This window comes from Leptinotarsa decemlineata, unplaced genomic scaffold (assembly GCF_025532065.1).
Source record: "Leptinotarsa decemlineata unplaced genomic scaffold, Ldec_3_MD MMD2_tig00026354_RagTag_RagTag, whole genome shotgun sequence".
Taxonomy (NCBI): domain Eukaryota; kingdom Metazoa; phylum Arthropoda; class Insecta; order Coleoptera; family Chrysomelidae; genus Leptinotarsa; species Leptinotarsa decemlineata.
In genome coordinates, this window is record NW_027412702.1 from 7,298,616 (window position 1) to 7,320,536 (window position 21,921).

A 21,921-nucleotide genomic window follows, 5' to 3' on the forward strand; every position below is an offset into this window, starting at 1 on the left:
CTTTAAGCAAAATGATAGATCTGAAATAGATAACATTAGTGTGAACAAAACACACTCATAGATCTGTAAAGCCAGGGGAGTAATTCTCTAACTTAGGCGGGAGTCTGTCGTAGACACCAACGTCCGCGTTTACATCGATTCGGCTTTGCCAACTGGACTTGCCAATTGGCAAACAGCGGCATAATGTGGACGCGCCTTTAAACCCACTAAAAAAAACAACCACAAATTTTAAGTTTGGTTTGAACTATTTACTTTCAAGTTCGAGCGATAAGTGGTTTACCGAAATGATATAATTGTTTAATACTGGAAGTCAATAGAATGTTTTTGCAATGATTTTTTTTGGTGTGATTTTGTTTTGTTCGTTACTGAATAGTGACTCTGCATATCAACCAGAGCCAAAAATTAAAGTACTGAGTTATAATACAAATTACACATTCACAATAAATAAAACAATAGAGTATATTTTGGAATTCACAGATGATAAAGTAAGTGTAATAAATGTGTTTGAAAAAATTGTATTGAAGACAAAGATTTTCATTAGGTTTATGGATATTCAGATGCTCCACCAAGAATATGGATTCAAAGTGGAGCTTCCGCAGCAGCCCCCTTAATGATTGTTGCTCGCCAAACAAAAGAGATGTTGTCATGGCAGTTACCTTTGGAAGTAGAGAGTGAATCTGGTGAAACATTATTCAACTATACTTCGAGAACATTATGCCATGATATTATTCATCATTACAAAGTTTTCGGTAACTATTTTTGTATAAAATTCAACTAATAGTTTAATAACCATCTCCACAAATCAAAACTAGTTTTATCTCTTTGGGTAAAGTTTACTATCGGAGAAACACTTTCAATGACACAGATTTAATAAACGATAACTCTTAACAGATGAATTATATAAAGCCACACTGTCAAACCATTCATTATTTGAGAACTCATTTTTTTTGCTGTTTTGATGAGGATTTTATCTGAAGTATTCTCATAAGGATTTGGATCACAAATTTCATACTTCTATCCAGAGTTTCTCATATGCATGCATACAATTTTTGCACCTGCGCACCTACTAAAATTCCTCACATTTTATTACTGATGAAGAATTTCAAAATGCCTTCCTATACACAAAGCTCGTGACGACCATATGCGTGTAGATGAACTACACAATTATGATACTAGACAGAAAGGCAAATATTGCGTTCCCTTCAGACGCTTAAATATTAGCTTAAATTCACCTACTGTACTTGGCTTAAGACTCTATAATCGACTTCCACAAAGATATAGATCCTTTTCAAACCGGAAATTTCTTATTGAAGTGAAAAAGATACTAATTGATCTGTGTCCCTACTCCCTAGAAGATTATTATGAATTAATTTTTTAAAGAACAACCTGTAAACATGTATTATTTCACTATCCTATGTTAATTGTATTTTGTCTGCAATCCTTGTTATGCATGTACATAATTTATTTTATTTTATCATTTTACTCACTGTACTTTGTTGTATGTCTATATGTTTTTTGACTTGTCCTATAGCTGTATTTGCTCGAATGGATAAATAAAGAATTGAATTGAATTGAATAAAATCAGTGACCTGGAAATAATGTCGTGTATAGACCTTACTTCCGAGTACCTTAGTTCTCTGGAGTGAGTTCTATATGACAAACCCTCACTCTAATTATGAAACTGTCACAGACTGTCACAAATAACTTATTCGTCTAGTGGCTTGTGAATTGTCATTAACACTATGTAGCAGTTTGGATGAATATAAATAGTGAAACCAAGTAGAAAATACCCTAACCTGAAATATGGAATCTCTGCTGCAAATCCAACTGGCAAAGCGAAAACGTTAAGTGCTCGTAGACTGTATGATGTAAGCGGTGAGCACTAGCGATTAGCTATAGTCGTAGCAAAAATTTAGTAAAAGCACATGAACAGGCAAACTTGAAAATCGTATATTTTAAAAATGTGTCCTAAGTGGTAGCGTGCTACTTTTGCACTTGGGATTCATTGGATGTGCATGCACTTGGTCCAATAGTATGCGAAATTCAACTAAACTATGAGTGGGCAAAAACTGAACATTTTTCCCCACTAAATTATGAAACGATTTTAATGTCACTAGCAATCAGTAAAGTATACAATTTCACTTTTTTAACAACCTTTTTTTTTGTACGAACGTCGGCAACCCTTGGAACACCATCTTTTCCATAATACCATTTTTCTATATGAGCAAGACTCCATTTCACAGTAAGGGTTTGTTAATTTTTAATCAATACCATAGTTCCCAAATAAACGGGATTAGAAACCTTCAACTAATTACTTCTTTGCTGAAGAGTGTGAAGGTATTCATCACGCCACCTTTTCCAGAAATGGAGAAGTGAAACATCATATCTGGGCAGGTCCAAAGTTTTGAAACATTTTTAGAAAATATAACTTGACTGTGAACTCAAAGTAGAATTCAAACTTCTTTATACAAACTACGCGTATCTCGAATTTCATTACAGCAGTTGAAAGCAAAACGTTGCTTATAAAACCGGCCATACTAAAAAAAGTAGAAGCTTCTGGTGACTTGCTGGGTTTGGATCCTTGAAAATCAGTTTGTGGAATCAAAGAAGTTAAATTCTGAGGAACTATTTCATTTTTATTTATATGGAGACTCAAGTGATGTTTTGATTCCATAATTCAAACAAATTGAAATTGATTTACACTTATTTAGATGAAAGGTCAATGGCCTGAAGAGCGGTACATCATTTTTGTATGAAGTTTTTTAAATATTCGAAAGAAGGCAGCTCATCCGCAACTAAACAAATTTCAAGTTCACAACTTGTGATAGTATCTTGGTCGAGATGTTTAGCGTACATATAAGTTCTTCTCGATATTGATCAACTCGTGGATATGAAATTTTGAATTGAAGTCTTATGTTTTCATCGGTTTCTTCCTCATTGGCATTATCTAAAATTTCTTTTGGTTAATTTCATTTGGTTAATATTAACCATTCGAAGAACTCTATATTGTTTTATTTTATTGACGCTAGAGGCAGACATCAATAATCTTTGTGAAAACAAAAATAACTCTTAGTTCAATAACCTCTGATTAGCTGCTGAATGTAAAAAGTTATTATTGTTCGTGACGGGCTAAATATCTACAACAAATGATTTCTACGATTTTATGTAGAAACTGAAACTTTCCAAATCGTGAAGGTAAATGATCCAGTTATTAATTCAATAATTATGATATTAAAGGAAAATATATGCAATGAGAGGAAAGCGAATCTGGCTCGAAGGACCAAACACGTATCAGTGTATATGAATATAAATAGCGAAACCAAGTTGAAAATGTACTAACCTGAATTATGGAATCCCTGCTGCAATTCCAACTTTTGTTCAACTTGTCACTTGCATTTTTTATATATTCCGTATTTTTGTCATTTAGAACAACTTTTGTATGTTGTAAACGATTTTAATTATTTCCCAATGTTCAATGCAGTTATTTCTTTTCATCAAAGTGTGTTATTTCTCCAATGGTCAACGAATTCCTTGTAACAAATTTGACAATAAAAATGGGACAGAATCATCATCTCACAAAGGTTTCAGTAAAATTACATTCATAATACTGTACACTTAATGAAGGGAACTTATATACCAGTTTCCTTTTTTTTTTTTAGGATATATTGGCTGATGATAGTAATTTTTTCAGGGCAATCAAAAATCAATCACGAAAATCCCATTGTTTCTGTGGCAACAGCTTCAGATGAGACTGTCGAGTTCATAATAAATGTACACTATCAGGAAAAATTTTATATTGATCATTCAGAGGAATATAACTTTACAGTTTCACCTAGTGAACCCAAGTAAGTCTTAGTTTTGATTTTTTATCTACAGAGTACCAAAACATTCAACTTGAAAAGTTTTAAAGCCTGTATTCATTCCTATATTCATTCATAATCTGGATTATATTCATCCTTATTTTACAAATTGAAAAAATGTACTGAAGGATCGGTAAAAACAAATATTGTTTCATTTTGTTCATGTTTGACATTGTCATTCAATAGAAAGCATTCTAAAGCTAACTCCCTCACAACACAATTTATTTTAATATATAAAACTTGCAATAGAACTAAAAACTAATAATTTGATAACTTGTTTAGATCCCACAATTACAAAATTTAATTCAATTGAATTGAAAATCTATAATGGCAGTTGTATCACCAACAGCATATTCAGGAATAACTTCAGTGAAGAATCCTGCACTGACTTCTGTCGGATATAATTCAACGCCCTTCGTGGTATTAGCCAGAGGAGTAGTTGTTTTATGATAGGTGTCAGTCCATTAACCTACAGTGTAGGGAGTTGAGACTGGCCTGAACAAATTGTTCCTTTAGATGATTTGAAAAAGTTTTGAGCCAAAGAAAATTAATTCCACCTGTGCTTGCCATCTTTAAAAGAATAATCATGATTACAACATTGAGTATGACATATCACATACGGTAAATAAGGGACAAAAATTAAACCTGTTACAATCTCACACACCAATTGTAAACTTTGGAAATAATTTTTAACACACAAAATATGTCTTTTTTTACGGCGATAAAATTTCCCCCATACGAAGACGCCATCTGTGGAATAGATAGAAGACTCAATCCTCAAACATCATAGATAACAAGGCAAGGTCTAGTTGAGACTCGATGCCGTGCAGTGAAAGACAGTGGTTGAAACTCATTCGGTGGTCGATATCGAAGCTAGGCTTCGCAACTGACCGCCTTGGAGATCCTTGTTTATTTTTGAGACTCGAGGATTGAATCTTCTGTCAGTCGGGTAGATGCAGTCTTTGTTAGAGTAGATGTCGTCGCCTCTACTCCCATATTGTATTCTTGTTTATCCACATAGGTGTAAATCTTGTGACAAGCTTTCATATTGTATGAACTGTGCAATGTAATGAATTGATGGCTTTGATGCAATCTCAAGTTAATTTTTTTCTTTTTGGAGCATGTAAATAAAAGCATGTTTTTGAAAATGCTTCTTTACTATTAATTTATTTTTTAGTATCGCTGTAAGTTCCTTAGTTTTTTAATTTTATGTGTCATTCTTGTGTGGTCGATTCCTACAACATTCGTTCGAGCACCACCAAACTATTCCTAACCTTTGCCGAGTTAACTAACTAAAATTGGTATGACGGCTATCTTGATTTTCGCTATTTCGATTTTTTTCTGAATCTCATTGGATATTCATATCAAGGGGGTACATAAAAACATAGTCCACCATCAATGGAAGTCCGCCTTATTGGATTTAGAGTGTCATCGTTTTACTTTTTGCATTTTTAGCAGACACCTTTTTTCATTTGATTCCCATATCACGGGAGTGCATAAGAAATAAATAATCCATCATCTTGGGCTGTCCACTGTATTGGATGTAGCCATGCATTGTCATCCATGCTAAATGTGTTTGCAAAATTGACCAAAACCAAGTAATCTCTGAACTTTCCTCAGGATGTGTTCCTCCTTATGTATGATGTCAGCTTCAGATCACCTAATTTTATGTTATTGGTTCCAGACAAGCTATGGCGACTATATTGGTGGTCTTTTATGAAGTTGGAAGCAGCAATTTCTGACACAGCATTCTAACATTCTATGATTTGCATGGCTTTGCCCAGTTGATTTGAAACTAATTAGTTGATCTTCTTGTGTAACTTACATTTCCTCCAGCAAATTGACAATAATTCCTTTCTGTGAATAACTAGAAGTAAATGTCTTTACAAGTTGTGAATAGTAGAATTAGTGGAACATAAGTAGTGAGGCTTGCTATTATGTGGAGAAAATAATCATGTATCCTTATCTGAAAAAAAAAAAACAAATAATGCAGAAGCATTAGCTGTACCTTGAAGAATCAAGATATTGAGTTGTGATGTTTGTATGTTAGTTCGTGACAAATCTTGCCACTGAATTTTGAAGCACATTTCCTCAACCGATTGAGCTCAAATTTTTCATTCATGATTAGTTTGGATGACAGTAAATGATTAGCTAAGTGACGCTATTCTACATCCAATATGGTGGACCGATCAAGACAGCGGCTTGTTTTTATGACCTTCTATTGATATATGTATCTAATAAAAGAGTTTTGCTGAAAATAATATGAAAAATAAAATGTCATTCTGAATTCAGTATTGCGGACTCCCTTTTTATATAAAGTTGGAAAAGTGCATAGCCAAAAAGCTTTTTTTTCCCAAGGTTTTTTTATATGCTCTAAAAATAAAAAAATAAACTTGAAACATGCAACTTTGATACATTAAATGAAAAGACTAAGGAACGATAATATAAATAAATCAATAGTGAGAAAACATTTTCAAGAACAAACTCTAAAAAAGAAGAAAATAAACTTCAAATTGAATAAAACCTATCAATTTATTACATTACACAATTTATATGATAAGCTTGTCGAGAAATTTACCTGTGCAGATAATTAAGATTACAATTACAACATTTTTTTTTATATAAAAGCTTGTGTTTAATTTTTTTAGTATCAATTTATTACCTTTCATTTTCTTGTATATTATTTTGACTTTTGTTCAACTCATTCCTATATTTTTCACTTTATTCATTTATCTTTTCTTTTATTTGAAATATGTTAACATTTTTTTAGGTAATGGGTGTTTTCACAATTCTCATAATTTAGCCTCAGTTCTTCGTATTTGACATCTCATAATTATAAATTCCTTTTAGTTAATGATTGCTAATTTTTATTTCTTTTATGCTTTTTTGTTTATGCGTACAAATGCATTAAATCATATTAAATAGTTTGATTTTAATCATGTTGTTTATATAATCTTTAACAACTGTGAAAAATTACAATGACATTCAGAAAGAATGGACAGCAGATTATATAAATATAGTTTTTGATATATTCAAATACTTGAAATAAAGTAAATTCAGCTGATACGAATCATTTCATTGTTCTAGATATTTCTTTTATAATTTTTCGACAAATGTCTCCCAGTTGATGATTGCTGAATCTAATTACGAAACAGTAATTTTAGAAGTATCTTCAGATGATGACATATGTATGACTGTCAGTATTCAAAATATAAGTGTAAGTACCTTAGCTTTGTAGAAAATAATCTTCATTAGTGCCTAGTATAACAAATGAATAGTTAAAAGTACTTCATTACAGTGCCCTGTTTTTGATACAAATCAAGATGTAACCTTCCGTGGATTTTATGAAACAGTTAATAAAAAGGGAGGCATAACAATACCAGTAAGTTTGATTTATTAGTGAAAATATATGTATGTGTTGTATGCATTTTCAAAGAATGAAGATGTTTTAGCCATATGGATTTAATAAAAGGAACTTCATATTCTACATTTCCTACATTAACATTAAATATATTGACAACTATACATACTTACGCAAGTATGGAAAAAGTTAAAAAAAATATTGTATAGTACATGTAACTGTTACTAACAGTGAAAAAGTTTTAAAAAAACCTTGTAAAAAGCTATGTGCAGAGATGAGTTTGATAAATGAACTTGTTTTTGTTGCAAGGATCAATTTAATGTAAGTATATCATATTTATTTCAGAGTGTTAATAAAATGAATGTATTTATACTATTGATGAACAGGGTGGGCAACAATTTGTTACCAAAACATACAAATACACTCAAATATATTGCTTCACTTTTATTATTCATCGCTGCAAATAATTTGAATTTAAATAATTATTGGACTTCATGAACTCTTTCAAGCATTAAACTTGAAATATTTCATAACCATTAATAAGTCCACCTGTGGTATATTATTTGTGTCTGCCTTGAAAAAACTCTCATGGGCGGAACATATCTTCATTCATAAAATATTTAATTCTTTGCTCTATAACAGTTCAAGACGTGTTTCAGACACTGTACCCACAATCGCACATATCTCATGATGCCACTGATAGCTTTCAACACACATGAAGTTTCAAAGTAGCTTATCTTGATAACGGTACCATATTCTGGATGGCAGGCACTATCAAAATGACGACCCTATTGTCCCCATATTCCTGTCCAGTTTTTACGTTTTCGCTGAATCACTTCAGTTCAAACTGAAATAATCTGAAGTTTCTTTTTATATTCTTGTATTTAACTTTGATGTCTTATGCTAATTCAACCTGCTTGACACGAGGTGTGTTCAGAAAACAACGAGAATTTTTGTTTTTTGAAAAAATATTTATTCATCTACATTAATGTTGTCGCCTTCAAAATAGTCCCTATTGAATATTATGCACTTGTGCCACCGCTTCTTCCAATTCTCGAAACACTTCTCGATTGGAGTAGCCTTTATCTCTTCTATTTTTGAGAATTGAAAAAAATCACACCGAGCCGTGTCTGGCGAAAATGGAGGCTGGGACATCGTTTCAGGATTGTTTTTAGCCAAAAATTTACAAACAAACAATGAATTATGAGCAGGAGCATTATCTTGTTGCAGAAGCCATGCATTGTTTTTCCACAAATCCGATCGTTTTTTTCGGATTGCTTCTGGCAAATCATCAGCGATCTCTCTGATTATGATTCGGCGATCGTTCATAACCGTTTCTTTCCCTTTTTCCACGTTTCCATCGGTTGTTGATGTGCTGCGGCATTGGTCATCCTCGAAACTCATACCACTCGTAAACTCTTGTTTTACTCATAGCAGGTTTTACTCATAGCAGGCTCACCTCAGGCTTTTGTTGAAATTTCGAACAGATGTTGATTATAGGAGAAAACTCATGAAATTATCTTGTGAATTCAACGAATAATTTCCTTGAAAATGTCATCTTGTGAATAAAGTAAATTGAAAACTGGTGATATTTTATCAAAAACCAGTAATTCTGTTCACAACCCTTCTACTTCCAGACACGTCATGAGAAAAGAAGAGAAAGAAGAGAATGTTCCAGAAAAATCAAGGTCAGGATGAACCTAGAGAAGTTCAATATGTGAGTCGAGATTACGTTAGGACTCTGTATTTCACGTTAAATGGTCCTTACCATTATAGCTACATTACATTGTTTTTATTTTGGCCTTACAATTTTTTATTGTAAATTTTCTAAATTGAAATTCTTCATATCATAATAATTTTTTCGAGTTTTCTCCCATAATCAACATTTGGCACAAACCAATTGAATTGAAAAATCCTCGTTTGCTTCAAGTGACGAGCAACTGAAAGATTATGTTCTAACATTTCTAATACATATAACATATCGTACATTGCATTGCTCAATATTGAAAGTGTGTTCATGACAATAAAAAATATTGTTACATTTTCAAATAAAAGACAGCCTCAACGAATTTTTAGTTTGTTTGACTCTTTTTCTTTTTAAGAAATACAAGTTTCCTTATGGATTTTACGTAGTTTTTGTGGTGAAACCAGATGATTACCAATGTACTAGAACCATTGGTCTTTTAGATATGAATTCAACAAGGAAAAAACACATTTCTTTTATAATCAAGCCAAGTATTACTTATGGAGATTATCTGAAAGCTGTGATTATTACGTTGTCTTGCATAGGTAATTGTTTCTTCATTATATATACATTACAAGATCAAAGTTGTGGTTCGATATGGAACTGTTAATATTTCCTACAAATGTTTCAGGGGCTTTTTATGTAATTTTTGGACTATCATACTTTTTGTGTTCTGTCAGAGGAAATCTTCCTAGACAGATGTCTTATGTTCCTAATAATTTACCCGAGACTCCAAGGGCAAGTAAGTTCTTTCATGTAACATTTTTTAATTTCCTCTAAATGTTTTGATGTAAATGCATTTGTATTTGGACTGCATGACTAAGATTTCAAATTATGGAAGAAATGATAAGTGTGCTTTTGACATATCTGAAATCATCTTTTATTTTAATTAGGGGTTGTTAGAATGAAGAGCACCAATAGAGGCAATACTGGCACAGGTACATTCAAAAACATATTGTATGCTTAAAGTAGAAATGTTGATTGAAAAAATAATCATAGAATTAATTAATTTCTTAAATTTTTTTAATGGTATGGAGGAAGATTCTTCTTATGAACAAACTTTGGAAAATTCTTCGAAGTCCTTTGATTTTCATCCTACAATTTTTAACATGTTTTGGATTTATGTAATATGTTTTTATATACTGAACATTAGAGTCAAACTAAGTTCCTGCCAAAGTTTGATTTTTACGTATACTATTCCTGCAGCATTTTTCCTACTTAAAATCGATTGTCTGAACATTTTAATAGTTTTCAATACCTTATAACTAAAACTACACCTGTTAAAGGAATGATCCTGCTGTGAGAAATGATTACAGTGAACTGATATGTGATATAATATATTATAAAAATATTCGTTCTGCTGATAATATTCTCCGTCACATTTTTTTCACTTATTACAAAACAGCGTGCGATTTTGCATTTTTTTTATCGAAAACAAATTTCAATGTGATCTTTTTTGTGTGAATAGTTTCATATTTCTTTAAAAAATCTGTGATAATGTATTTCAAAAATATTCCTCATTGAGCTGGAGATTCTGGATTTATGATCAGAAAAAGAATTTTATTCATTTCTTTCAAATTTTCTTCAGTTTCATCATATGCATCTCAATGGAAATCAACCTCTATAACTTTATAAATATATTAACAAATGTAACATTTTCAGTTCTATTCATGAAACGCATATTATCATAATTGATAGAAGATGTAGGTGAGAACTGCTCATTTAATAAAAATATTTAAAATTTTGTAATGCATGAGTAATTCTGTGAATGAGCTTGCGTTGTTACAAAACCCTTTGCTTGAACGTCTTCAGAATGGAGATTCATTGATATCTTTATATTCAGAACTGACCACTGTAGGTACCAACGACATATTGGACAACACTTCCATTGATGTATCGGACTATGACACATTGGAAGAAATTGACTCAGATGCAGATATGAGGCTGGGTCGGGGACACCCATGTCTTCTAGATTTGGCTAGAAAACACCCAAGAGTTCTAAAAAAGAAATCATATCTTTATTTGTATAATGTTATGACAGTAGCACTTTTTTACGCTCTTCCTGTGGTGCAACTTGTGATCACTTATCAAAGGGTGAGTTTTATTCATAAAATATTATGCTCATACAATTCATTTTCAACAATAATACTTTTCAGGTATTGAATGAAACTGGCCAACAAGACTTGTGCTATTATAACTTCCTATGTGCTCATCCACTTGGCCTGATCAGTGACTTCAATCATTTGTTTTCCAATATCGGGTATATCTTGTTGGGAATCTTGTTCTTGGTTATAACTTATATAAAAGAGCTGACACACAACGATGAAGATTTCGATAGGGTAGGTTCGAAATGGAAATTTTCTAATAATTTTTATTTTGAAATCAGTTTGCTTCGGCTATAAACAAAAAATAAAATTTTACCGCACATACAATAATTATTCCCTTTGTTAGATTAATGACCTAAGGCTACTGATACCAATCCCCACTCCAGACAAAAACATCATAACTCATTAATACAGTTTATTGTATGAGTTTTACTTTAAAAACCGCGACACGTGTTTCACTATACAATAGCTTTCTCAAGCGTTAATAACGCTTGAGAAACACGTGTCACAGTTTTTGTAAAACTCTTTACAGTGAAAGTCGTACAATAAACTGTATTGATGAGATTTAAAGTGGATTTTTTTTATCAAGTATCGGCCAGTTCTATTCAAATAACTGAAATTATCATTTTCTGTGGATACAGGGTACAACGCAATGACCATTGGTTAGCTGTATTTTGGAAAATAATAGGACTCATATCCTGAAAATTGACAAATTTAGGCTTTTCAATATGCTTTATCAAATGAAAATAATGGCGTATTTCAAAAACTTCCGATTATATCGGTAGTTGGTACCAACTCCCTTAAATCATATGTATATTTTCACGTTTATGAAGACCTGGCATTATTCTATTGTGAGTTTATATAATACAGCCTATACCAAAAATGAACCGTTCTGCTCTTGAGTGATTCTCTCATAAAATTCAAAAGTTTGATAGAATATATAAAAAAAGCTTATTATTGATTCATCAAAATACTTTTTTTCATCCTCTTGTACGACTAACATTTCCAAAATGTTATACAAGGTGTTCGGAATCGATAACAAAACTCAGTTTTTCAAAATAGGATAGGTGATTTTGAATCATTTTCATGAAACATTCCGTATATCAAAAATCAATCGTTCACGGGATATTTCAGTTTTTATTGAAAAAATAAAATATGTCCAGGTCCACCAAAAAATTACAGGCTAAAAAGCTACAGACAGCTGATGCTGGGTAGTTGGGAGAGATGAATGTTTCAAAGTATTTATTTTCTTATACGAGTATGCAAGAGTTTTACGAAGACATACTTTGACTTTCATTTCATTTACCTTAAACCTAAATACATTTTGAACTTAAAATTTCCAATTCCGTAGGTTCCGGTATTGAAAATAAGGATTCCCATTTAAAAAACCAAAGTTGACCATGTAATGTCAAATCCATTAGACTCCTCGATAGATACCTAGGGTTGATCTTATTCTCAGGGGTTTCCATTTTTTTTTTCTGTGTATCACACCCCGGTTTTTTTTCATTTCTACAAAGTGAAGTCCATGTTTCAAGTACTGAAAATATGTGTAGTAAAAAAATTGCTTGTCACTTTTTTTATGTATTTTTCCAGCAATTTGGAATACCTCAACACTATGGTTTGTTTTATGCAATGGGTGTGGCCTTAGTTATGGAGGGAATATTGAGTGGAAGTTATCATGTTTGTCCCAGCCAGCTGAACTTTCAATTTGGTAATGTTATATAGTCACTGTTTATGTGTCAGGAAAAAAAATTATCTTTCTCAAATAAACAGGTATTTGCAACTATCAGATGAGAGTAATAATGATCAATGTTACTAAGATACAGCCTACATTTATTAAGTGATCGGTATAATGTAATTGAAAATAACACAGTAACAAACCGTTTTATCGAATATTTACAGCCGGTCTACTCATCATTCACTTCATTGGATTCGAATATATAGCATACTCAAAGTACAGTATCTACAACGTTTTCCACCTTTTTCTTGCTTTCTTTCACCTTGACTAAAGAATGATCAATAAATCATTTTAATAATTACCAGCGCACATAGGACTTTGGTCGAAAGGTAACAAAATTTAATTCAAAATAAGTCTGAAGACTGTATCAAGGAGAGGATATATGTATGAGAAAATAAATGTTTCGAAATTAACACACCAGGTTCTGATAAATGCCTGTCTGAAACAACAGCTCGGATATAATTCAATGTCCTTTGTAGTATTAGCTGAGAAGTAGTTGTTTTCCGGCAGGCATCTAACAGAACCTACTGTGTAGGTACGTTGGGAAAGATAACTGTTTTGGGATTCTATTTCAAAATATTTATTTTCTTGAAATTTCAATTATTTTTTTATGTCAAATCAAATTTACTTTTTCAAAGTTGGGAACTTGAATGTAGTTACAATGCTAGATTCATATATGTATACAAAAATGGCAACATGTTTGAGGTATATTATCAAAATGAAATACTAATTTTGCTCAATACTGGCTAACGACATTCATTGTTACTAACCAACACATTGATAATATTCACATATTAAAATCAAAATGGTGAAACCTTTCTGATAGTGAATGGCAATCAACCAGAGTTGAAAGTTCTAGGAAGTAGATTCTAGAAATGAATCAGATCACTTTGCTTTACTTACGGCAACATTAACAATGCACTACTTGTTATTGGATTTCAATCTGTTATAAAATCTTTGATTTGCAATTTACAAAATTAAGATGAAAACAAATGTTAATATTTTCAGATACAAGTTTTATGTATGTGATGGCTGTGTTGTGCATGGTAAAATTATACCAAAATAGACATCCTGATATAAATGCCAATGCTTATGCAACATTTGGAGTGCTGGCCATAGCAGTATTACTAGGTAATGTGTTATTTCATAAAATCTCATTTGAAATATTTCTTTTTATATTGCTAATTGACTTCCAGTATTTCTTAATATGAATTCTATGGATTATGTAACTGATGATGTTTTTAAGAATTTAAGTGAAAAAACACTTCTACAAATGAGAAAAATATTTTTGTCATTTTATTTCCCCATTATTATAAAAAAAAATGTGGAAACTTTTCCACATATTTTGTGTAATGAGAGAAGTAGAAAGTTAAAATGCTTTTTCTAACAAACTATTTTGAAAAAAATTCTACAAATGACTGTAGAATTAATGACAAATCTAAACCGATCTTAACGGAGGTTGACAAAAAATTGAGCGAAAAAGCACAAGAGTCATGGCTGAGATATTTGACGTATTCAAAAAACACTTTATTGTGAAAATTTCACAAAACAATTTTACCGAAACGCAACACGTTTTGCCATACCTCACAATAAAGTGTTTTTTGAATTCGTTAGTTATGGATATTCATCAAGTATTGGCCGATTCCATTATATATCTTGAGATATTTGAGTATGAATCACTCTATGATTGTAGATGACTTTGTTGGTAAATCAAAATCCAGTGGACACCTATCAGTAAACCTTTCCTTTCTGGAATTTTGTCACTCCCCATACCAGAAATAACTCGCCAATTGGGTGTGTCACAATACTTAGATTTTTTCACAAGAGAGAAAACTTTGGATGGACATGAAAAACCGACGTGTTCGAGTTGCAAGGAAAGAAGACAATGCACAAAGTCTCTATCGATCCATAAGTTTCCCCGTATTTTAGTAATTAGTAATTCATTTTAAAAAATTCCCTCCAATGGAAAGATTTAGAGGCAAATTGAATGTTGCCATCGAATTTCCTCTGAATGGATTAAATATGTTTAAAATATGTTTTTTTCGTTAACCTGCTATCGAACCCCTACGAACGACAACCCTCAGCCTGGGGCTTGAATCATCGACTCACACATCGGCCTATTGACTGAGAGAACAAAGTACCCACGTCGAACCACCCGGCTACCGACCGACCAGATATGAGCAATTATGCAGTAGACAATGTGGCTCCTTGTTATAATCTAGATGCACTTTCGAATCACAGTGGGGCTACTTACAGCGAGCATTACACAGCATACTGCAGACAGTCCTATACTGGTACGTGGCACGAATACAACGATTCACATGTGTCAGCAATTTCACCAAAATCGCCTGTGAGTGGAGAGGCATATGTCCTCTCTTATGAAAAGGAGGAAACGATTTCGCCCTTTTGAGATATCTGAGAGGAAGTTTATATATATATATATATATATATATATATATGCACACATCTTTTTCTGAAATAGAATCACAATGAGTCTTATATTTTTATTTTTTTTACATTCTTGGTAATGCAGAAATGTATCTGTTCATCATTATAGTGGAGACAGAGTTAACTCATTTCTTTAATAACTATTTACACCATTTATTTTGATACAGATTTTAAACAGATTTATTTTGATACTTACTAATTTGAAATGCTTCAACTTGAAAACATGTTAAAGCATTATGAAATTGGTCCCAGTTTCTCATTATATATTTAAAACAGTTTACTTTTCCGATATTGACATGTTTTTTATTCACTGTTTAGCTTTTACTAAACTTCAGCTGTAATGAGTGATTTAAGTGAAATGTGAATAGATAGATCAATCTGTAGTTGGTGATTGAGCGGAAATTTAGAGAAACTGATTATCATGATGTGTAGGCTTTTGCGACCGCTGTATAACAAATTGTTTGATATTTCCGGGTTTATTAGCTGAGGTCTGCAGGTTTTTATACCTGCAGTTATGAAAACCTGCAGACCACGGCTAATAAACCCGTAAACTGATTATGTCAAACATTTTACAAATTTAGGAAGTTCTAAACTAAAAAAAATATAATAATGAACATATGTTGAGTTTATTAATGATTTAAGACAAACTGCACTAGTCAGTCACATCTCAACTCTTGCTATTACTCATTATAAAAGTGAAATATTACAGTCTATGCATTTTTTCATAAAAAAAATAATTTCCATGATTCAGTAAATCATCAAAATTGCAAATACTACAATAATTATTGAAGATAGGTTTAAAAAATCTGTTTGTTTAAATCTGTTTTTTTCCGTTAACCAGCTGTCGCACCCCTACGAACGACAACCCTCAGAAGTCGAAACTTGTGCGGGTATTACCTTTTAAGGTATTACCTTTTAACGTGTGATTCCTAACACGGGTTGGACGGTAGCAAGTGAAGATCGATCGTTCAGACTAGGGCTTAAACCACCGACCAACACGGCAGTCAATTCGAGTGAGTGAACAAAGCACCCACGCCGAACCGCTTGGCTACCGACTGACCGTACTTTCTAAATGAAATTGTGATCAATTTTTAAAGAACAGAAAATTTGAAAAAAATTAAAAACAGAATTTCTGGAAACCGTAAACAGTACTGCAAATGAAAGACCAACAATTGTGCTTTTTAATTGAATAGAACTGGCCGATACTTGATAAAAATCCATATTAAAAAACTAATCAATACAGTTTATTGTATGATTTTCACTATAACTAATCAATACAGTTTATTGTATGATTTTCACTATAGTGAAAATTAGTTTTTCAATTGTGCTTTATCTTACAAACCATTGAAAATATCGTTGGGTTTCTTTTTTTTTACAATCATGACCTCCTCTGTCAGCTCCTTCACTTTGGATCATGACTTGTGAGACATGCTGTAAAAAGAAAACTTCTCCAATGAAACTTTTGGTATTTTCGTTCTTCATCTTTTTTTTTATATTTTCAGGTATGATCGGTATTTTGGAAGCCACAACAGTTTTCTGGGCCTTCTTCGTTATTCTATATCTTGTAATGTGTGTTTATTTAAGTATAAAAATTTATTACATGGGTTGTTGGAAATTTAGTAAGTATCAACTTGTGACGCACTGTTTGAAACCTTTGGTGTAGTAATGTAATCATTAAAATTATAATAATAATTTTTGTAGGGGATATTTCTTTACAAAGATTGAAGCAAGTATGGATCCATGATTTTTGGTCTGGACCACTGAATGTTCTTAAGCCCTGTCACAAAGGTTTGTTGACTGAACTACTTGACTGAGTAATAAACTAACTCAAAATCCATTTTCAGCTCGTTTTGTACTTCTTCTCTTGGGAAATATTTGCAATTGGGCACTTGCAGTATTTGGATTGTATCAACATCCTAAAAATTTTGCAGTCTTCCTTCTAGCAATATTCATGGCAAATACTCTTCTCTACTTTTTCTTCTATATTGTAATGAAGGTAAATTACCTTTTTTCATCTATATTCTCAAAGGTAGCATATCTCTGTATGAGTAAAACACAATTTTTCTTAGATTTTGAACTAAAAACCTGGTATGTTTTCTGTTATGAAGAGGAGAGTACTAAATCACGCCTTTAAGTACACCTAAAAATGGCGCTAAAAGTGTAGAGACTATTAATTATTATTATTGTTTTAAGTTTGTGTTTCTATTTATTTATTACTTTATGATAACATTATTTTAACTCGATAATAATGATCTGACACAGTTTTTATGTACAGCATAATGAAAATTTAATTAATGAATACGAAAAAAAAATTAATTTCAACAGATATATGATTGAAAAACTTTTGTAGTGATCAATTGAAATAACATGCTGAGAATTTTTGAGATTTAAAAGTCTTCATCATATTACAGCAACATATTTACATTTTTTAGTATATAAATGGAGAAAGAGTTCGGATAATGACATGGATCTTCCTATTTTTTTCTTCAGTCTGTGCCGTTTCAGCTATGTATTTCTTCCTACACAAGTCAATTTCATGGTCGGTAAGTGTTTGAGTAGATTAATGAGACAGAAGAATGAACATACTTCTATTTTGTGATTTGTGCATATTCGGGATAACTACAGAGTGCTAATTTGAACGTCAAACTCAAGGAAAACATTGATTATTATCATAAGGAACCTATTTATAAAACATTCAAGTATTTATCAGTAATAATAATAATAATAATATGCTTTATTATCATAAGACATAATCTTGTAGACAAAGCTTTGGTAGTACATACTTGAAAAAATGCAATACATACTAACTGAAATTAAATTAAAAATATAAATGGTGCTTAGGTTCAAACTATGTTAAAATGGAGGATATAAAAGATATGTATATATAAAAGAGTGAAAGTCAAGTTTATAAAAGTGTAGACATGAAAAGTACAACTTAAGAGCTCCTTAATAAGTAAAGATAAAAATATGCGTAAGTCAGTTAAAACCTATCGTTAAAATATTCATCCAAAGTATAATAGGGTCTATCAGATAGAAATTGTTTGTCTAACTTCCTGAATTGGAAGTCATTTATATTGGCAGATCTTATGTCCATAGGCAAATGATTGTACATTTTTCCACCGTTGTAAAATATGGAGTCTCTAGTAATGTTTTTGGTTGGCACAGTGAGTTTCAGAGTGTGTCTGCAGTTTCGGGTGTTATAATGGAAAGAGGATGCTGCAAAAATTTAATATATGCTTATTTATTAAACACACAGATTCCAGTATAAATAATGCAGTTACCGTTAGAATATTATGTTTTTTGAAGAAGGTTCTACAGGAGTCTCTTGGTTTAAGGTTTCCTATAGAATTATTGCCCTTTTCTCTAAAATAAGTAGACTTTTGAATAAAGTTAAAAAACTGCATGCTCCCCAAAACGGTATTCCGTAGCGTAAGTGAGAATCTATAAGTGCAAAGTACGTCATCTTTGCAATGCTGAACCCCAATTCTTTATAAATCACTCTAACCGCATAACAGCCAGAGACTTTTCTAGTGAGTTGTTTAACACGATCCACAAATTTTAAATTCTGGTCAATGAAGACTCCTAGAAATTTAGTGTTATTTTTAGATTCCAGTGATCTGTCTTCAAAAGAAAGTTCGTTGATTGAGTATCTAAATGATAATAAATTTGTTTTAGTTAAGTTAAATATAAAATGTTTGAATCACACCAATCTTTAACTTTTTTCAATTCGGCAGAGATTATTTTGTGCAACTCACAAGTGTTTTTATTATTCCAAAGTATGGTAGTGTCATCTGCAAATAAGGTGAACTTCCCAGAAATATTAAGCTTGGTTAGGTCATTAATATATAATAAGAAAAGAATGGGACCTAACACAGAACCTTGTGAAACACCAGAATTAATTTCCCCGTTTTTTGAAAGTTGAGTTGTTTTGACCATTTGCGTCCGTTCCATTAAGTAGGAATCGAACCATTTGTGAGTTACTACTCTGCATCCATAACGTTGGAGCTTTCTCAGCAATATTTTGTGATCAACGCAGTCGAATGCCTTTGATAGGTCACAAAATACTGCGGCAGTATTTTTACCGACATTTATCTCAGAATAAACTTTATTCAGAAATGAGAAAATAGCATAGTGCATATTTTTATTATTCTGGAAGCCGAATTGATTTTTACTGATGATGTTATGCTTATTTATTAATCCAAGTAGTCGTTTTTTAACTAATTTTTCAATGATTTTTGCGATGGTTGGTATGCGAGATATACTTATCTGTTGTAATATTGATTTACACAAATGTGAAATTCTGCTCTTGATCGTAATCACTATAGGTATTATTGAGTGAGCCAGTGTTATAATTACATTTTTTTTTGTAAAGATAATAAAGACATATCACATAACATATCCCCAAGAATATAAATCAGCGAGAATAACGGAAAGCCAAAAGAAAGATGTTTTTTGATAAAATACTGTGAATATTAGCAATTATTATAGTACGAAGTTGTAAGATTGAAAAAAGAAGTTTTTTACATCTCGGAAAATTCCCAATAGCTATTCAATTTGTCATGGCTAACATTAAATGCTCATTACGAAGCTGGGGCTCATTAACTCACTGATTAATATATAATAAAGAAGAAACCATTAAACTGTCCTACTTTACCACTGCATGCACAATTCCATTTATCTATATCATTCGTTGAAGGTACTAGAACTGTTTTCCTAGTAATAATTTTGTATTGATTCTGCTTTTCACATTTTCCTGTTTTGCAAAAATTAATTATTATATTAATTAATTTTTGACATAAAATGTCAATTTTTTACCTGTTTTACCGTATTTAATCATGTATGTAATCACTGTTATCATTACTTGCCGTTATATAAAGGACATTGAAGAATAGTTTGATTTACCAGTATTTGATAAAGTTACCATGTAACGAAACGCGTTTTTTATAAATGCCTTGTGAAAATTCTAAAATTATTATCAACAGGTCAGAGTAATCATGAATTACATATTTCACTAACAATACTTTCACAAAGGTATTGGAGAGGAATGTTCAGACATTTTCTTTGTTTTCCTTGAGCAATGGTCCCTTTGAATACATGTTGTAGGTTATAAAGATTAGTAAAGTATTCCCTTATCAATATCTAATTTTGTTTTTTTTTAGAAAACTGCTGCTGAATCAAGACAATTCAATATGGAATGCAAACTACTTATGTTTTACGATTTTCATGACATATGGCATTTTTTGAGTGCCATCGGTATGTTTTTCACTTTTATGGTATTGTTGACAATGGACGATGATATTTCACATACACATCATTCACAGATTCCAGTGTTTTAATTGTGAGCGGTGTGTACACAAATATCGAACAGACATAGTGACTCGCCTTCCGAATTCTGAGCAAGGCCTTGATAATCAAATCAATTGAAACTATTGAATTGTCTATGTTGAGTTTATTTTTAAAAATATTGATAAATCACATAAACGAAAAAGTTCCTATCAAGAATGATGACAATTACCTATCATTTACGTTTATTATCAATTAATTTTAAACCATGCTATCCTTATATTTCTAAGTATTGATGGAAGCAATAAAAAGTATAAAACAATGACAAGAAGTTTTAATTGACCAAAGTTATGTTTGCTCAGAAATTAATGATTTATAAGGATTAGAATGTTCTTTTATATGAAATATCTGGCTGTTATGTAAACACTACTTCCAATTAAATTTAATGCAGCAATTGCATCAGATTTAATTGATAGTGTAGTTATTTTATTATTGTGATACATTTTATACAAATACATGTAGGCTAAAATTTAATTACATACTGGCTATTGCTATCTCAGTTAAAAGTAAGACATATGTTTTCTTCAACAATGTATATCTTTTGAAGAACAATTTGATAATTATTGGACTTCAATTGAATGTTTTTGTCAATCTGATGATTCAAGATTCAATATACGTTTTCAGTTTTTTGACAGGTTTTTAAACAGGAAGGTCAACTATTCACATACTTTGTACAAGTTGGTTCTGAATATCTTAAAGGTTGACCATTATATTCAAAGTTCCCAAAGTCGCCTGATAATATTTTGATGATAAGTACTCTGTAATAGATGATTAAGAGTTCGTGCATACTAAGTAACTTGAAAGCGAAATCCTTTTCCAGATATCAGGGAATCTATTCTTGGCTCGTCGCAATGAGAATGTGCGCTCTCTTTTCAATATTCCAGACAGATCATTTTCCATATTATTAAACGATTGTTCTTAGAATGTAACAACAGAAATCGTTTTGATGTGAAGGTTCCAGAATAGATTATACTTAAGTGTCTGTTCTTCTCTTGTCACATCAAAAACGTCAATAACCTGGATGAAAGTAAATCCCCAAAAATTCGCCTTTAAAGCGAACAAGTAGGCATACTTTTTCAACCAAATCTATTACACTATTACTGTGCAGATATTAGCTTTGTCAAAATGATTTGAGCCTGGCGAATCGGGAAATTTGAAACTATAATGGTTGTTTATACTGAAAAAGTAGAATGTTTCTCTGAGAATCTTATTTTTAAAACTTGTTTTTATAATTTTTCTATCGATTATAGTGTGTTTAATTATCTTTTCGCCAAGTATAATTTTAATTTCTTATTCGAATATTTAATATACTCTCATTGATT

General features: G+C 31.5%; 1 protein-coding gene across 5 annotated transcripts; it reads left to right on the forward strand.

The window, feature by feature from the left end:
• The first annotated feature begins 176 nt into the window (after window positions 1-176).
• Window positions 177-21,921, forward strand: Sirc (Sid-1-related C). Of its 5 annotated transcripts, none has more exons than XM_023156820.2 (17): window positions 205-485; window positions 542-749; window positions 3,692-3,845; window positions 6,948-7,077; window positions 7,159-7,242; window positions 9,324-9,510; window positions 9,597-9,707; window positions 9,859-9,903; window positions 10,809-11,059; window positions 11,122-11,304; window positions 12,664-12,781; window positions 13,817-13,939; window positions 16,759-16,875; window positions 16,958-17,044; window positions 17,101-17,252; window positions 17,689-17,799; window positions 20,416-21,921. In XM_023156820.2, exons 1-17 carry the CDS (start codon window positions 330-332, stop codon window positions 20,590-20,592), a joined length of 2,394 nt encoding a protein of 797 aa, XP_023012588.2. In that variant the 5' UTR covers window positions 205-329; the 3' UTR covers window positions 20,593-21,921. The 5 variants fall into 5 exon arrangements, with proteins under 5 accessions (XP_074040402.1, XP_023012588.2, XP_074040401.1 ...); XM_074184300.1 differs by having other exon boundaries at window positions 206-485; window positions 10,824-11,059; XM_074184301.1 differs by lacking the exon at window positions 16,759-16,875 and having other exon boundaries at window positions 177-485.